This window comes from Labrus bergylta, chromosome 22 (assembly GCF_963930695.1).
Source record: "Labrus bergylta chromosome 22, fLabBer1.1, whole genome shotgun sequence".
In the NCBI taxonomy this organism is placed as follows: Eukaryota; Metazoa; Chordata; class Actinopteri; order Labriformes; family Labridae; genus Labrus; species Labrus bergylta.
The window spans coordinates 11,840,017-11,856,403 of record NC_089216.1 but is presented as its reverse complement, the minus strand read 5'-3'; the positions used below and the strand labels follow the sequence as shown (position 1 = coordinate 11,856,403).

Here is a 16,387-nt window from a genome sequence, read left to right as displayed (position 1 = left end):
GACGTTGTATGAGCTGTTGTTGTTGGAGCTGCTGTCGTGGTTGTAGGATCAGCTGTGGATGTTGGAGCAGCTGTGGTTGTTGTTGGAGCGGCTGTGGTTGTTGTTGAAGCTGCAGTGGTGGTTGTTGGTGCCGCTATGGTTGCTATTGCTGTGGCTGTGGTTGTTGTTGGAGCAGCTGTGTTTATTGTAGCAGCTGTGGTTGGTGTTGGAGTAGCTGTGTTTGTTGTTGGAGCAGCTGTTGTTATTGTTGGAGCAGAAGTGGTTGTTGTAAGAGCTGCTGTGGTTCTTTTTGGAACTGTTGTTATGGTTGTTGTAGCAGCTGTGGTTGTTGTTAGAAATGCTGTGGTTGTTGTTGAAGCTGCTGTTGTTGTTGTACGAGCTGCTGTGGTCCTTTTTGGAACTGTTGTTATGGTTGTTGTAGCAGCTGTGGTTGTTGTTAGAAATGCTGTGGTTGTTGTTGAAGCTGCTGGTGTTGTTGTACGAGCTGCTGTGGTCCTTTTTGGAACTGTTGTTATGGTTGTTGGAGCAGCTGTGGTTGTTGTTGGAAATGCTGTGGTTGTTCTTGGAGCAGCTGTGGTTTTGGTTAGAACAGCTGTTGTTGTTGTTTGATCAGCTATGGTTGATGTTGGAGCAGCTGTGGATGTTGTTTGAGTTGCTGTCGTTGTTCTTGGAGCTGCAGTGGTTGTTGGAGCAGCCGTCATTGGTGTTGGAGCGGCTGTGGTTGTTGGAGCTGCTGTGGTTGTTGTTGGAGCCGGGATGGTTGTGGTTGGAACTGCTGTTATGGTTGTGGGAGAAGCTGTGGTTGTTGTTAGAGCTGCTGTTGTGGTTGTTGTTGCTGTGGTTGTTGTTGGAGAAGCTGTGGTTGTTGTTGGAGCTTCAGTGGTGGTTGTTGGAGCAGCTGTGGCTGTTGTTGCTGTAGTTGTTGTTATAGCAGCTGTGCTTGTTGTTGGAGCACTTGAGGTCATTGTTGGAGCTGCTGCCGTTATTGTTGCAGAGGCCGTGGTTGTTGTTGGAGTAGCTGTGGTTGTTGTTGGAGCTGCTTTTGTTGTTGTAGCAGCTGTGGTTGTTGTTGGAGATGCTGTTGTTGGATCATCTGTGGAGGTGTTTTGACCTGCTGTTGTTGTTGGAGCTCCTGCTGTTGTTGTTGGAGAGGCTATGGTTGTTGTTGGAGATGCTGTTGTTGTTGTTGGAGAACTTGTGGTCGTTGTTGGAGCTGCTCCTGTTGTTGTCGGAGCTGCTGTGGTTGTTGTTAGAGCTGCTGTTGTGGTTGTTGTTGCAGTGGTTGTTGGAGCAGCTGTCGTTGGTGTTGGAGCTGCTGTGGTTGTTGTTGGAGCTGATGTGGTTGTTGTTGGAGGAGCTGTGGTTGTTGATTTAGCTGCTGTTGTGGCTGTAGGAGCTGCTGTGGTTGTTGGAGCTGCTGTGGTGGTTTGTGAGTCTTCTATGGTTGTTCCTGTTGGAGCTGTTGTTATACTTGAAGGGGCAGCTGTGGTTGTTGGAGCAGCTGTGGTTGTAGTTGGAGCAGCTGTGGTTGTTGTTTGACCTGCTGTCGTCGTTGTTGGAACGGCTGTCGTGGTTGGAACGGCTGTCGTTGTTGTAGGAGCAGCTGTGGTTGTTGTTGGAGCTGCAGTGGTGGTTGTTGGGGCGGCTGTGGTTGTTGTTGGAGCTGCAGTGGTGGTTGTTGGGGCGGCTGTGGTTGTTGTTGGAGCTGCAGTAGTTGTTTTTGGAGCTGTGATTGTTGGTGGAGGGGCTGTGGTTGTTGTTGATGCATCTGTGATTGATGTTGGTGTAGCTGTGGTTGTTATTGGAGCAGCTGTGGTTGTTGTTGGAGCTGCAGTGGTGGTCGTTGGGGCGGCTGTGGTTGTTGTTGGAGCGGCTGTAGTTGTTGTTAGATCTGCAGTGGTGGTTGTTGGAATAGCTGTGGTTGTTGTTGGAGCTGCAGTAGTTGTTGTTGGAGCTGTGATGATTTGTGGGGCGGCTGTGGTTGTTGTTGATGCATCTGTGGTTGATGTTGGTGCAACTTTGGTTGTTGTTGGTGTAGCTGTGGTTGTTGTTGGAGCAGCTGTTGTTGTTGTTGTTTTAGCAGCTGTGGTTGTTATTGGAGCAGCTGTGGTTGTTGTTTTAGTGGCTTTGGTTGTTGTTGGAGCAGCTGTGGTTGTTGTGAGAGCTGCAGTTGTCGTTGTTTGAGCAGCTGTTGTTGTTGTTGGGGCAGCTGTGGTCGTTGTTGGAGCTGCAGTGGTTGTTGTTGCTGTGGTTGTTGTTGGAGAAGCTGTGGTTGTTGTTGGAGCTGCTGTTGTGGTTGTAGGAGCAGCTGTGGTTGTTGGAGCAGCTGTCGTCATTGTTGGAGCGGCTGTGGTTGTTGTTGGAGCTTCTGACGTGGTTTTAGGAGCAGCTATTGTTGTTGGAGCAGTTGTAGTTGTTGTTGGAGCTGCAGTGGTGGTTGTTGGAGCAGCAGTGGTTGTTGTTGGTGCAGCTGTAGTTGTTGTTGGAGCTGCAGTGGTTGTTGTTGGAGCTTCTGACGTGGTTGTAGGAGCAGCTGTGGTTGTTGTTGGAGCGGCTGTGGTTGTTGTTAGAGCTGCAATGGTAGTTGTTTGAGCAGCTGTTGTTGTTGTTGGGGCAGCTGTGGTCGTTGTTGAAGCTGCAGTGGTTGTTGTTGCTGTGGTTGTTGTTGGAGAAGCTGTGGTTGTTGTTGGAGCAGCTGTCGTGGTTGTAGGAGCAGCTGTGGTTGTTGGAGCAGCTGTCGTCGTTGTTGGAGTGGCTGTGGTTGTTTTTGGAACTACTGACGTATTTGTAGGAGCAGCTATTGTTGTTGGAGCAGCTGTAGTTGTTGTTGGAGCAGCTGTAGTTGTTGTTGGAGCTAGAGTGGTGGTTGTTGGAGCTGTAGTGGTTGTTGTTGGTGCAGCTGTAGTTGTTGTTGGAGCTGCAGTGGTTGTTGTTGGAGCTTCTGACGTGGTTGTAGGAGCAGCTGTTGTTGTTGGAGCAGCTGTGGTTGTTGTTGGAGCGGCTGTGGTTGTTGTTGGAGCTGTGATGATTTGTGGGGCGGCTGTGGTTGTTGTTGATGCATCTGTGGATGATGTTGGTGCAGCTTTGGTTGTTGTTGGTGTAGCTGTGGTTGTTGTTGGAGCAGCTGTGGTTGTTGTTTTAGCGGTTGTGGTTGTTATTGGAGTAGCTGTGGTTGTTGTTGGAGCGGCTGTGGTTGTTGTTAGAGCTGCAGTGGTAGTTGTTTTAGCAGCTGTTGTTGTTGTTGGGGCAGCTGTGGTCGTTGTTGAAGCTGCAGTGGTTGTTGTTGCTGTGGTTGTTGTTGGAGAAGCTGTGGTTGTTGTTGGAGCTGATGTAGTGGTTGTAGGAGCAGCTGTGGTTGTTGGAGCAGCTGTCGTAGTTGTTGGAGCGGATGTGGTTGTTGTTGGAACTACTGACGTGGTTGTAGGAGCAGCTATTGTTGTTGGAGCAGCTGTAGTTGTCGTTGGAGCGGCTGTATTTGTTGTTGGAGCTAGAGTGGTGGTTGTTGGAGCTGTAATGGTTGTTGGTGCAGCTGTAGTTGTTGTTGGAGCTGCAGTGGTTGTTGTTGGAGATTCTGACGTGGTTGTAGGAGCAGCTGTTGTTGTTGGAGCAGCTGTGGTTGTTGCTGGAGCGGCTGTGTTTGTTGGAGCGACTTTGGTTGTTGTTGGAGCCGGGATGGTTGTTGTTGGAACTGCTGTTATGGTTGTGGGAGCAGCTGTGGTTGTTGTTAGAGCTGCTGTTGTGGTTGTGGTTGTTGTTGCTGTGGTTGTTGTTGGAGCAGCTGTGGCTGTTGTTGCTGTAGTTGTTGTGGGAGCAGCTGTGGTTGTTGTTGGAGCTGCTGCTGTTGTTGTTGTAGTGGCTGTGGTTGTTGTTGGAGATGCTGTTGTTGGATCATCTATGGAGGTTTTTTGACCTGCTGTTGTTGTTGGAGCTCCTGCTCTTGTTGTTGGAGAGGCTATGGTTGTTGTTGGAGATGCTGTTGTTGTTGTTGGAGCACTTGTGGTCGTTGTTGGAGCTGCTTCTGTTGTTGTCATAGCTGCTGTGGTTGTTGTTAGAGCTGCTGTTGTGGTTGTTGTTGCAGTGGTTGTTGGAGCAGCTGTCGTTGGTGTTGGAGCTGCTGTGGTTGTTGTTGGAGCTGATGTGGTTATTGGTGGAGCAGCTGTGGTTGTTGTTGGAGCTGCTGCTGTTGTTGTTGTAGTGGCTGTGGTTGTTGTTGGAGATGCTGTTGTTGGATCATCTATGGAGGTTTTTTGAGCTGCTGTTGTTGTTGGAGCACTTGTGGTCATTGTTGGAGCTGCTGTGGTTGTTGTTAGAGCTGCTGTTGTGGTTGTTGTTGCTGTGGTTGTTGTTGGACCTTCAGTGGTGGTTGTTGGAGCAGCTGTGGTTGTTGTTGCTGTGGTTGTTGTTGTAGAAGCTGTGGTTGTTGTTGGAGCTTCAGTGGTGGTTGTTGGAGCCGCTGTGGCTGTTGTTGCTGTCGTTGTTGTGGGAGCAGCTGTGGTTGTTATAGCAGCTGTGGTTGTTGTTGGAGTACTTGAGGTCATTGTTGGAGCTGCTTTGGTTGTTGTTGGAGCTGCTGCCGTTATTGTTGCAGAGTCCGTGGTTGTTGTTGGAGTAGCTGTGGTTGTTGTTGGAGCTGCTATTGTTTTTGTAGCGGCTGTGGTTGTTGTTGGATCATCTGTGGAGGTTTTTTGACCTGCTGTTGTTGTTGGAGCTCCTGCTGTTGTTGTTGGAGAGGCCGTGGTTGCTGTTGGAGTGGCTATGGTTGTTGTTGGAGATGCTGTGGTTGTTGTTGGAGCACTTGTGGTCGTTGTTGGAGCTGCTGCTGCTGTTGTTGGAGCTGCTGTGGTTGTTGTTGGAGCTACTGCTGTTGTTGTTGGAGCTGCTGTGGTTGTTGTTTGAGCTGCTGCTATTGTTGTTGGAGAAGCTGTTGTTATTGTTGGAAATGAACTTTTTGTTGTTGGAGCTGTGGTTGTTGGTGGGGCGGCTGTGGTTGTTGTTGACGCATCTGTGGTTGATGTTGGTGCAGCTGTGGTTGTTGTTTTTGTAGCTGTGGTTGTTGTTGGAGCAGCTGTGGTTGTTGTTTTATCGGCTGTGGGTGTTGGTGGAGTAGCTGTGGTTGTTGTTTTAGTGGCTGTGGTTGTTGTTGGAGCAGCTGTGGTTGTTGTTGGAGCTGCAGTGGTTGTTGTTGGAGCTTCAGTGGTGTTTGTTGGAGCAGCTGTGGTTATTGTTTGTGTAGCTGTAGTTGTTGTTGGAGCAGCTGTGGTTGTTGTTAGAGCAGCTGTGGTCGTTGATGGAGCTGCAGTGTTTGTTGTTGCTGTGGTTGTTGTTGGAGAAGCTGTGGTTGTTGTTGGAGCTGCTGTCGTGGTTGTAATTGAAGGTGTGGTTGTTGGAGCAGCTATCGTCGTTGTTAGTGCAGCTGTGGTTGTTGTTGGAGCGGATGTAGTTGTTGTTGGATCTGCAGTGGTGGTTGTTTGAGATGCAGTGGTGGTTGTTGGAGCAGCTGTCGTCGTTTTTGGTGCGGCTGTGGTTGTTGTTGGAGCGGATGTAGTTGTTGTTTGATCTGCAGTGGTGGTTGTAGGAGCTGCAGTGGTTGTTGTTGGAGAAGCTGTGGTTGTTGTTGGAGCTGCTGTCGTGGTTGTAATTGAAGGTGTGGTTGTTGGAGCAGCTATCGTCGTTGTTAGTGCAGCTGTGGTTGTTGTTGGAGCGGATGTAGTTGTTGTTGGATCTGCAGTGGTGGTTGTTTGAGATGCAGTGGTGGTTGTTGGAGCAGCTGTCGTCGTTTTTGGTGCGGCTGTGGTTGTTGTTGGAGCGGATGTAGTTGTTGTTTGATCTGCAGTGGTGGTTGTTGGAGCGGCTGTGGTTGTTGTTGAAACTACTGTGGTGGTTTGTGGGGCTACTGTGGTTGTTATAGCTACTAACATAGTTGTAGGAGCAGCAGTGGTTGTTGAACCTGCTGTGGTTGTAGTTGGAGCTGCTGTTGTCGTTTTTGGACAAGCTGTGGTTGTTGTAGGAGCTGCTGTGGTTAGTGTTGGAGCTGCTGTGGTTGTTGTTGGAGCTGATGTGGTTGTTGTTGTAGCAGCTGTGTTTGTTGTTTGAGGAGCTGTGGTTGTTGATTTAGCTGCTGTTGTGACTGTAGGAGCTGCTGTGGTTGTTGGAGCTGCTGTGGTGGTTTGTGAGGCTGCTGTGGTTGTTCCTGTTGGAGCTGTTTTTATACTTGAAGGAGCAGCTGTGGTTGTAGTTGGAGCAGCTGTGTTTGTTGGAGCAGCTGTGGTTGTTGTTTTAGCGGCTGTGGTTGTTATTGGAGCAGCTGTGGTTGTTTTTTCAGTGGCTGTGGTTGTTGTTGGAGCAGCTGTGGTTGTTGTGTCAGCTGTGGTTGTTGTTGGTGCAGCTGTGGTTGTTGTTGGTGCAGCTGTGGTTGTTATTGGAGCTTCAGTGGTTGTTGTTGGAGCAGCAGTGGTTGTTGGAGCTGCAGTTGTTGTTGTAGCAGCTGTGGTTGTTGTTGGAGAAGCTGTGGTCATTGTTGGAGATGCAGTGGTGGTTGTTGGTGCAGCAGAAGTTGTTGTTGGAGCAGTTGTGGTTGTTGTTGGAGTGGCTGTGGTCGTTGTTAGAGTGGCTGTGGTTGTTGTTGGAGTGGCTGTGATTGTTGTATAAGCTGTGGTTGTTGTTAGAGCTGCAGTTGTGGTTGTTTGAGCAATTGTGGTTGTTGTTGGGGCGGCTGTGGTCGTTGTTGCTGTAGTTGTTGTTGGAGCTGTGGTTGTTGTTGGAGCGGCTATGATTGTTGTTGATGCAGCTGTGGATGTTGTTGGAGCAGCTGTGGTCGTTGTTGGAGCTGCAGTGGTGGTAGTTGGAGCAGCTGTGGTTGGAGCTGCAGTGGTGGTTGTTGGAGCAGCTGTGGCTGTTGTTGCTGTAGGTGTTGTTGGAGCTGTGGTTGTTGTTGGAGCGGCTGTGGTTGTTGTTGAAGCTGCAGTGATGGTTGTTGGTGCAGCTATGGTTGTTGTTGCTGTGGTTGTTGTTGGAGCAGTTGTGGTTGTTGTTGGAGCAGCTGTGGTTGTTGTTGGAGCAGCTGTGGTTGTTGTTGGTGCAGCAGATGTTGTTGTTGGAGCGGTTGTGGTTGTTGTTGGAGTGGGTATGGTTGTTTTTGAAGCTGCAGTGGTGGTTGTTGGTGTAGCTATGGTTGTTGTTGGCGCGGCTGTGGTTGTTGTTGGAGCAGCTGTGTTTATTGTCGCAGCTGTGGTTGGTGTTGGAGCAGCTGTGTTTGTTTTTGGAAATGCAGTTGTGGTAGTTGGAGCAGCTATGGTTGGTGTTGGAGAAGCTGTTGTTGTTGTTGGAGTTACTTTCGTGGTTGTATGAGTAGCTGTGGTTGTTGGAGCAGCTGTGGTTGTAGATGGAACAGCTGTGGTTGGTGTTGGAGATGATGTTGTCGTTGTTGGAGCTGCAGTGGATGTCATTGGAGCAGCTGTGGTTGTTGATTTAGATGCTGTGGTTGATGTTGGAGCAGCTGTGGTTGGTGTTGGAGATGATGTTGTCGTTGTTGGAGCTGCTGTCGTCAATGTTGGAGCTGCAGTGGATGTTATTGGAGCAGATGTGGTTGTTGTTTTAGCTGCTGTGGTTGTTATAGGAGCTGCTGTGGTTGTTGTTGGAGCAGCTGTGGTTTGTGTTGGAGATGTTGTTGTGGCTGTAGGAGCTGCTGTGGTTGTTGTTAGAGTGGCTGTGGTTTTTGTTTGAGCTACTGTTGTTGTTTTTGGAGCAGCTGTGGTTGTTGTTTGAGCAGCTGTGGTTGTTGTTTGAGCAGCTATTGTTGGTGTTGGAGCTGTTGTGGTTGTTGTTGTTGTTGGAGTTGCTGTCATAGTTGTAGAAGCAGCTGTGGTTGTTGGAGCAGCTGTGGTTGTAGATGGAACAGCTGTGGTTGTTGTTGGTGCAGCTGTGGTTGGTGTTGGAGATGATGTTGTCGTTGTTGGAGCTGCAGTGGATGTCATTGGAGCAGCTGTGGTTGTTGATTTAGATGCTGTGGTTGATGTTGGAGCAGCTGTGGTTGGTGTTGGAGATGATGTTGTCGTTGTTGGAGCTGCTGTCGTGGTTGTAGGAGCAGCTGTGGTTGTTGGAGCAGCTGTCGTCATTGTTGGAGCTGCAGTGGATGTTACTGGAGCAGATGTGGTTGTTGTTTTAGCTGCTGCGGTTGTTGTAGGAGCTACTGTGGTTGTTGTTGGAGCAGCTGTGGTTGTTGTTGGAGATGTTGTTTTGGCTGTAGGAGCTGTTGTGGTTGTTGTTGTTGTTGGAGTTGCTGTCATAGTTGTAGGAGCAGCTGTGGTTGTTCGAGCAGCTGTGGTTGTAGATGGAACAGCTGTGGTTGTTGTTGGTGCAGCTGTGGTTGGTGTTGGAGATGATGTTATCGTTGTTGGAGCTGCAGTGGATGTCATTGGAGCAGCTGTGGTTGTTGATTTAGATGCTGTGGTTGATGTTGGAGCAGCTGTGGTTGGTGTTGTAGATGATGTTGACGTTGTTGGAGCTGCTGTCGCCATTGTTGGAGCTGCAGTGGATGTTATTGGAGCAGATGTGGTTGTTGTTTTAGCTGCTGTGGTTGTTATAGGAGCTGCTGTGGTTGTTGTTGGAGCAGCTGTGGTTTGTGTTGGAGATGTTGTTGTGGCTGTAGGAGCTGCTGTGGTTGATGTTAGAGTGGCTGTGGTTTTTGTTTGAGCTACTGTTGTTGTTTTTGGAGCAGCTGTGGTTGTTGTTTGAGCAGCTGTGGTTGTTGTTTGAGCAGCTATTGTTGGTGTTGGAGCTGTTGTGGTTGTTGTTGTTGTTGGAGTTGCTGTCATAGTTGTAGAAGCAGCTGTGGTTGTTGGAGCAGCTGTGGTTGTAGATGGAACAGCTGTGGTTGTTGTTGGTGCAGCTGTGGTTGGTGTTGGAGATGATGTTGTCGTTGTTGGAGCTGCAGTGGATGTCATTGGAGCAGCTGTGGTTGTTGATTTAGATGCTGTGGTTGATGTTGGAGCAGCTGTGGTTGGTGTTGGAGATGATGTTGTCGTTGTTGGAGCTGCTGTCGTGGTTGTAGGAGCAGCTGTGGTTGTTGGAGCAGCTGTCGTCATTGTTGGAGCTGCAGTGGATGTTACTGGAGCAGATGTGGTTGTTGTTTTAGCTGCTGCGGTTGTTGTAGGAGCTACTGTGGTTGTTGTTGGAGCAGCTGTGGTTGTTGTTGGAGATGTTGTTTTGGCTGTAGGAGCTGTTGTGGTTGTTGTTGTTGTTGGAGTTGCTGTCATAGTTGTAGGAGCAGCTGTGGTTGTTCGAGCAGCTGTGGTTGTAGATGGAACAGCTGTGGTTGTTGTTGGTGCAGCTGTGGTTGGTGTTGGAGATGATGTTATCGTTGTTGGAGCTGCAGTGGATGTCATTGGAGCAGCTGTGGTTGTTGATTTAGATGCTGTGGTTGATGTTGGAGCAGCTGTGGTTGGTGTTGTAGATGATGTTGACGTTGTTGGAGCTGCTGTCGCCATTGTTGGAGCTGCAGTGGATGTTATTGGAGCAGATGTGGTTGTTGTTTGAGATGCAGTTGTTGTTGTTGGAGCTGCTGTGGTGGTTTGTGGGGCTGGTGTAGTTGTTGGAGAAGATGTGGTTGTTGGAGCAGCTGTGGTTGAGATTGGAACGGCTGTGGTTGTTGGAATTGCAGTCCTTGTTCGAGCAGCAGTGGTTAATGTTTGAGCTGTCGTCGACATTGTATGAGCTGCAGTGGTTGGTGTTGGAGCAGCTCTGGTTGTTGTTGGAGTGGATGTGGTTGTTGTTGGAGTGGATGTGGTTGTTGTTGGAGCTGCTGTGGATGATGTTGGAGCCGGAATGGTGCTTGTTGGAACCTTTGTGGTGGTTTGTGGGGCTACTGTGTTTGTTGTAGCTGCTGTCAGAGTTGTACGAGCAGCTGTGGTTGTTGGAGCAGCTTTGGTTGTAGTTAAAGCTTGTGTCGTCGTTTTTGGAGCTGTTCTCGTGGTCGTAGGAACAGCTGTTGTTGTTGGAGCAGCTGTGGTTGTTGTTTGAGCAGCTATGGTTCGTGTTGGAGCTGTTGTGATTGTTGTTGTTGTTGGAGTTGCTGTCATAGTTGTAGGAGCAGCTGTGGTTGTTGGAGCCGCTGTGGATGTATTTGGAACAGCTGTGGTTGTTTGAGTTGCAGTTGTTGGTGTTGGAGCTGTTGTGGTTGTTGTTGGAGCTACTGTAGTGGTTGTAGAAGCAGATGTGGTTGTGGAAGCAGCTGTGGTGGTTGTTGGAGCTGCTGTGGTTGTTGTTGGAAATGCTGTGTTTGTTGTTGGAGCAGCTGTCGTTGTTGTTGGAGCAGCTGTGGTCGTTGTTGGAGCTGCTGTGGTCGTTTTTGGAACTGTTGTTATGGTTGTTGGAGCAGCTTTGGTTGTTGTTGGTGCAGCTGTAGTTGTCGTTGGAGCTGCAGTGGTTGTTGTTGGAGCTTCTGACGTGGCTGTAGGAGCAGCTGTTGTTGTTGGAGCAGCTGTGGTTGTTGTTGGAGCGGCTGTGGTTGTTAGAGCGGCTGTGGTTGTTGTTGGAGCCGGGATGGTTGTTGTTGGAACTGCTGTTATGGTTGTGGGAGCAGCTGTGGTTGTTGTTAGAGCTACTGTTGTGGTTGGAACTGCTGTTGTTGTTGTTTGAGCTGCAGTTGTTGTTGTTGGAGCTGCTGTGGTGGTTTGTGGGGCCGGTGTGGTTGTTGGAGAAGATGTGGTTGTTGGAGCAGCTGTGGTTGAGATTGGAACGGCTGTGGTTGTTGGAATTTCAGTCCTTGTTCGAGCGTCAGTGGTTATTGTTTGAGCTGTCGTCGACATTGTATGAGCTGCAGTTGTTGGTGTTGGAGCAGCTGTAATTGTTGTTGGAGCGGCTGTGGATGATGGAGCAGCTGTGGTTGTAGTTGGAGCTTCTGTCGTCGTTGTTGGAGCTGTTTTCGTGGTTGTAGGAACAACTGTTGTTGTTGGAACAACTGTGGTTGTTGGAGCAGCTGTGGTTGAAGATGGAACAGCTGTGGTTGTTGTTTGAGCTGAAATTGTTGGTGTTGGAGCAGCTGTGGTTGTTGTTTGAGCAGCTATAATTGGTGTTGGAGCTGTTTTCGTGGTTGTTGGAGCAACTGTGGCTTTTGTTGCTGTAGTTGTTGTTGGAGCTGTGGTTGTTGATGCAGTTGTCATTGTTGGAGCAGCTGTGGTTGTTGTTGGCGCGGCTGTGGTTGTTGTTGGAGCAGCTGTGGTTGTTATTGGAGGAGCTGTTGTTGTTGGAGCTGCAGTGGTGGATGTTGGAGCAGCTGTGGTTGTTGTTGGTGCAGCAGAAGTTGTTGTTGTAGCGGTTGTGGTTGTTGTTGGAGCGGCTCTGGTCATTGTTAGAGCGGCTGTGGTTGTTGTTGGACTGGTTGTGGTTGTTGTGTAAGCTGTGGTTGTTGTTGGTGCAGCTGTGGTTGTTATTGGAGCTGCAGTGGTTGTTGTTGGAGCAGCAGTGGTTGTTGTAGCTGCAGTTGTTGTTGTAGCAGCTGTGGTTGTTGTTGGAGAAGCTGTGGTCATTGTTGGAGATGCAGTGGTGGTTGTTGGTGCAGCAGAAGTTGTTGTTGGAGTGGCTGTGGTCGTTGTTAGAGTGGCTGTGGTTGTTGTTGGAGTGGCTGTGATTGTTGTATAAGCTGTGGTTGTTGTTTGAGCTGCAGTTGTGGTTGTTTGAGCAATTGTGGTTGTTGTTGGGGCGGCTGTGGTCGTTGTTGCTGTAGTTGTTGTTGGAGCTGTGGTTGTTGTTGGAGCGGCTATGGTTGTTGTTGATGCAGCTGTGGATGTTGTTTGAGCAGCAATAATTGGTGTTGGAGCTGTTGTGGTTGTTGTTGTTGTTGGAGTTGCTGTCATAGTTGTAGGAGCAGCTGTTGTTGTGGGAGCAGCTGTGATGGTTGTTGGTGCAGCTGTGGTTGTTATTGGAGCTGCAGTGGTTGTTGTTAGAGCAGCTGTGGTTGAGATTGGAACGGCTGTGGATGTTGGAATTGCAGTCCTTGTTCGAGCAGCAGTGGTTATTGTTTGAGCTGTCGTCGACATTGTATGAGCTGCAGTGGTTGGTGTTGGAGCAGCTGTGGTTGTTGTTGGAGTGGCTGTGGTTGTTGTTGGAGTGGCTGTGGTTGTTGTTGGAGTGGATGTGGTTGTTGTTGGAGCTGCTGTGGATGATGTTGGAGCCGGAATGGTGCTTGTTGGAACCTTTGTGGTGGTTTGTGGGGCTACTGTGGTTGTTGTAGCTGCTGTCAGAGTTGTACGAGCAGCTGTGGTTGTTGGAGCTGCTTTGGTTGTAGTTAGAGCTTGTGTCGTCGTTTTTGGAGCTGTTCTCGTGGTTGTTGGAGCAGCTGTGGCTGTTGTTGGAGTGGCTGTGGTTGTTGTTGGAGTGGCTGTGGTTGTTGTTGGTGTGGATGTGGTTGTTGTTGGAGCTGCTGTCGTGGTTGTAGGATCAGCTGTGGATGTTGGAGCAGCTGTGGTTGTTGTTGGAGCGGCTATGGTTGTTGTTGAAGCTGCAGTGGTGGTTGTTGGTGCAGCTATGGTTGTTGTTGGAGCAGCTGTGTTTATTGTTGCAGCAATGGTTGGTGTTGGAGAAGCTGTTGTTGTTGTTGGAGCTGCTGTCGTGGTTGTAGGAGTAGCTGTGGTTGTTGGAGCAGCTGTTGTCGTTGTTGGAGCTGCAGTGGATGTCATTGGAGAAGCTGTGGTTGTTGATTTAGATGATGTAGTTGTTGTTGGAGCAGCTGTGGTTGGTGTTGGAGATGATGTTGTCGTTGTTGGAGCTACTGTCGTGGTTGTAGGAGCAGCTGTTGTTGTTGGAGCAGCTGTCGTCATTGTTGGAGCTGCAGTGGATGTTATTTGAGCAGATGTGGTTGTTGTTTTAGCTGCTGTGGTTGTTGTAGGAACTGCTTTGGTTGTTGGTGGAGCAGCTGTGGTTTGTGTTGGAGATGTTGTTGTGGCTGTAGGAGCTGCTGTGGTTTTTGGATCAATTGTGGATGTGGTTGGAACAGCTGTTGTTGTTGTTTGAGCTGAAATTGTTGTTGTTGGAGCTGCTGTGGTGGTTTGTGGGGCTGGTGTGGTTGTTGGAGAAGATGTGGTTGTTGGAGCAGCTGTGGTTGAGATTGGAGCGGCTGTGGTTGTTGGAATTGCAGTCCTTGTTCGAGCAGCAGTGGTTATTGTTTGAGCTGTCGTCGACATTGTATGAGCTGCAGTGGTTGGTGTTGGAGCAGCTGTGGTTGTTGTTGGAGTGGCTGTGGTTGTTGTTTGAGCAGCTGTGGTTGTTGTTTGAGCAGCTATGGTTGGTGTTGGAGCTGTTGTGGTTGTTGTTGGTGTTGAAGTAGCTGTGTTTGTTGTTGGAGCAGCTGTGGTTGTTGTTGGAAATGAAGTTTTTGTTGTTGGTGCTGCAGTGGTTGTTGTTAAAGCAGCTTTGCTTGTTTTTGGAAATGCAGTTGTGGTTGTTGGAGCAGCTATGGTTGGTGTTGGAGAAGCTGTTGTTGTTGTTGGAGCTCCTACCGTGGTTGTAGGAGTAGCTGTGGTTGTTGGAGCAGCTGTTGTCGTTGTTGGAGCTGCAGTGGATGTTATTGGAGCAGATGTGGTTGTTGTTGGAGCAGCTGTGGTTTGTGTTGGAGATGTTGTTGTGGCTGTCGGAGCTGCTGTGGTTGTTGGAGCAGCTGTGGTTTGTGTTGGAGATGTTGTTGTGGCTGTCGGAGCTGCTGTGGTTGTTGGAGCAGCTGTGGTTTTTGGATCAATTGTGGATGTGGTTGGAACAGCTGTTGTTGTTGTTTGAGCTGCAGTTGTTGTTGTTGCAGCTGCTGTGGTGGTTTGTGGGGCTAGTGTGGTTGTTGGAGAAGATGTGGTTGTTGGAGCAGCTGTGGTTGAGATTGGAGCGGCTGTGGTTGTTGGAATTGCAGTCCTTGTTCGAGCAGCAGTGGTTATTGTTTGAGCTGTCGTCGACATTGTATGAGCTGCAGTGGTTGGTGTTGGAGCAGCTGTGGTTGTTGTTGGAGTGGCTGTGGTTGTTGTTTGAGCTGCTGTTGTTGTTTTTGGAGCAGCTGTGGTTGTTGTTTGAGCAGCTGTGGTTGTTGTTTGAGCAGCTATTGTTGGTGTTGGAGCTGTTGTGGTTGTTGTTGTTGTTGTTGGAGTTGCTGTCATAGTTGTAGGAGCAGCTGTGGTTGTCGATGGAACAGCTGTGGTTGTTGTTGGTGCAGCTATGGTTGGTGTTGGAGATGATGTTGTCGTTGTTGGAGCTGCTGTCGTGGTTGTAGGAGCAGCTGTGGTTGTTGGAGCCGGTGTCGTCATTGTTGGAGCTGCAGTGGATGTTATTGGAGCAGATGTGGTTGTTGTTTTAGCTGCTGTGATTGTTGTAGGAGCTACTGTGGTTGTTGTTGGAGCAGCTGTGGTTTGTGTTGGAGATGTTGTTGTGGCTGTAGGAGCTGTTGTGGTTGTTGGAGCAGCTGTGGTTTTTGGATCAATTGTGGATGTGGTTGGAATAGCTGTTGTTGTTGTTTGAGCTGCAGTTGTTGTTGGAGCTGCTGTGGTTGAGATTGGAACGGCTGTGGTTGTTGGAATTGCAGTCCTTGTTCGAGCAGCAGTGGTTATTGTTTGAGCTGTCGTCGACATTGTATGAGCTGCAGTGGTTGGTGTTGGAGCAGCTGTGGTTGTTGTTGGAGTGGCTGTGGTTGTTTTTGGAGCGGCTGTGGTTGTTGTTGGAGTCGGTGTTGTTGTTGTTGGAGCTTCTGTCGCCGTTGTTGGAGCTGTTGTCGTGGTTGTAGGAACAGCTGTTGTTCTTGAAACAACTGTGGTTGTTGGAGCAGCTGTGGTTGGAGATGGAACAGCTGTGTTTGTTGTTTGAGCTGAAGTTGTTGTTGTTGGAGTTGCTGTCATAGTTGTAGGAGCAGCTGTGGTTGTTGGAGCCGCTGTGGATGTATTTGGAACAGCTGTGGTTGTTGTTTGAGTTGCAGTTGTTGGTGTTGGAGCTGTTGTGGTTGTTGTTGGAGCTGCTGTAGTGGTTGTAGAAGCAGATGTGGTTGTGGGAGCAGCTGTGGTGGTTGTTGGAGCCGCTGTGGTTGTTGTTGGAAATGCTGTGTTTGTTGTTGGAGCAGCTGTCGTAATTGTTGGAGCAGCTGTGGTCGTTGTTGGAGCTGCTGTGGTCGTTTTTGGAACTGTTGTTATGGTTGTTGGAGCAGCTTTGGTTGTTGTTGGTGCAGCTGTAGTTGTCGTTGGAGCTGCAGTGGTTGTTGTTGGAGCTTCTGACGTGGCTGTAGGAGCAGCTGTTGTTGTTGGAGCAGCTGTGGTTGTTGTTGGAGAGGCTGTGGTTTTTGGAGCGGCTGTAGTTGTTGTTGGAGCCGGGATGGTTGTTGTTGGAACTGCTGTTATGGTTGTGGGAGCAGCTGTGGTTGTTGTTAGAGCTACTGTTGTGGTTGTTGTTGCTGTGGTTGTTGTTGGAGCTTCAGTGGTGGTTGTTGTTGCTGTAGTTGTTGTGGGAGCAGTTGTGATTGTTGCTGGAGCTGCTGCTGTTGTTGTTGGAGAGGACGTGGTTGTCGTTGTAGTGGCTGTGGTTGTTGTTGGAGAGGCTGTTGTTGGATCATCTGTGGAGGTTTTTTGACCTGCTGTTGTTGTTGGAGCTCCTGCTGTTATTGTTGGAGAGGCTATGGTTGTTGTTGGAGATGTTGTGGTTGTTTTTGGAGCACTTGTGGTCGTTGTTGGAGCTGCTGCTGTTGTTGTTGGAGCTGCTGTGGTTGTTGTTAGAGCTGCTGTTGTGGTTGTTGTTGGAGCTTCAGTGGTTGTTGTTGGAGCAGCTGTGGTTGTTGTTGCTGTGTTTGTTGTTGTAGAAGCTGTGGTTGTTGTTGGAGCTTCAGTGGTGGTTGTTGGAGCAGCTGTGGCTGTTGTTGCTGTGGTTGTTGTGGGAGCAGCTGTGGTTGTTGTTGGAAATGAACTTTCTTTTGTTGGAGCTGCAGTGGTTGGTGTTGGAGAAGCTGTTGTTGTTGTTGGAGCTGCTGTTGTGGTTGTAGTAGTAGCTGTGGTTGTCGGAGCAGTTGTTGTCGTTGTTGGAGCTGCAGTGGATGTCATTGGTACAGCTGTGGTTGTTGATTTAGATGCTGTGGTTGTTGTTGGAGCAGCTGTGGTTGGTGTTGGAGATGATGTTGTCGTTGTTGGAGCTGCAGTGGATGTCATTGGAGCAGCTGTGGTTGTTGATTTAGATGCTGTGGTTGATGTTGGAGCAGCTGTGGTTGGTGTTGGAGATGATGTTGTCGTTGTTGGAGCTGCTGTCGTGGTTGTAGGAGCAGCTGTGGTTGTTGGAGCAGCTGTCGTCATTGTTGGAGCTGCAGGGGATGTTACTGGAGCAGATGTGGTTGTTGTTTTAGCTGCTGCGGTTGTTGTAGGAGCTACTGTGGTTGTTGTTGGAG

At 49.2% G+C, this 16,387-nt stretch overlaps 3 protein-coding genes across 3 annotated transcripts; all 3 read right to left on the bottom strand.

The window, feature by feature from the left end:
- Window positions 1–1,371: 1,371 nt before the first annotated feature.
- LOC136177530 (mucin-5AC-like) lies at window positions 1,372–9,209 on the bottom strand (the record flags this gene model as incomplete). Its single annotated transcript, XM_065950957.1, has 5 exons — window positions 1,372–1,852; window positions 4,691–4,794; window positions 5,625–5,851; window positions 5,948–6,635; window positions 8,298–9,209. Coding segments are annotated over 5 exons (2,412 nt in total), but the record flags the coding sequence as incomplete, so codon positions are not given.
- A 3,192-nt stretch (window positions 9,210–12,401) lies between these two features.
- On the bottom strand, window positions 12,402–13,238 carry LOC136177507 (integumentary mucin C.1-like; the record flags this gene model as incomplete). The annotated part of the gene is made up of 1 exon (XM_065950917.1): window positions 12,402–13,238. A coding segment is annotated over one exon (837 nt), but the record flags the coding sequence as incomplete, so codon positions are not given.
- Window positions 13,239–13,961: 723 nt separating this feature from the next.
- Window positions 13,962–16,295, bottom strand: LOC136177529 (mucin-2-like; the record flags this gene model as incomplete). The annotated part of the gene is made up of 4 exons (XM_065950956.1): window positions 15,714–16,295; window positions 15,393–15,610; window positions 14,859–15,349; window positions 13,962–14,794 (listed from the first exon to the last, which is right to left on the bottom strand). Coding segments are annotated over exons 1-4 (2,124 nt in total), but the record flags the coding sequence as incomplete, so codon positions are not given.
- Window positions 16,296–16,387: the final 92 nt, after the last annotated feature.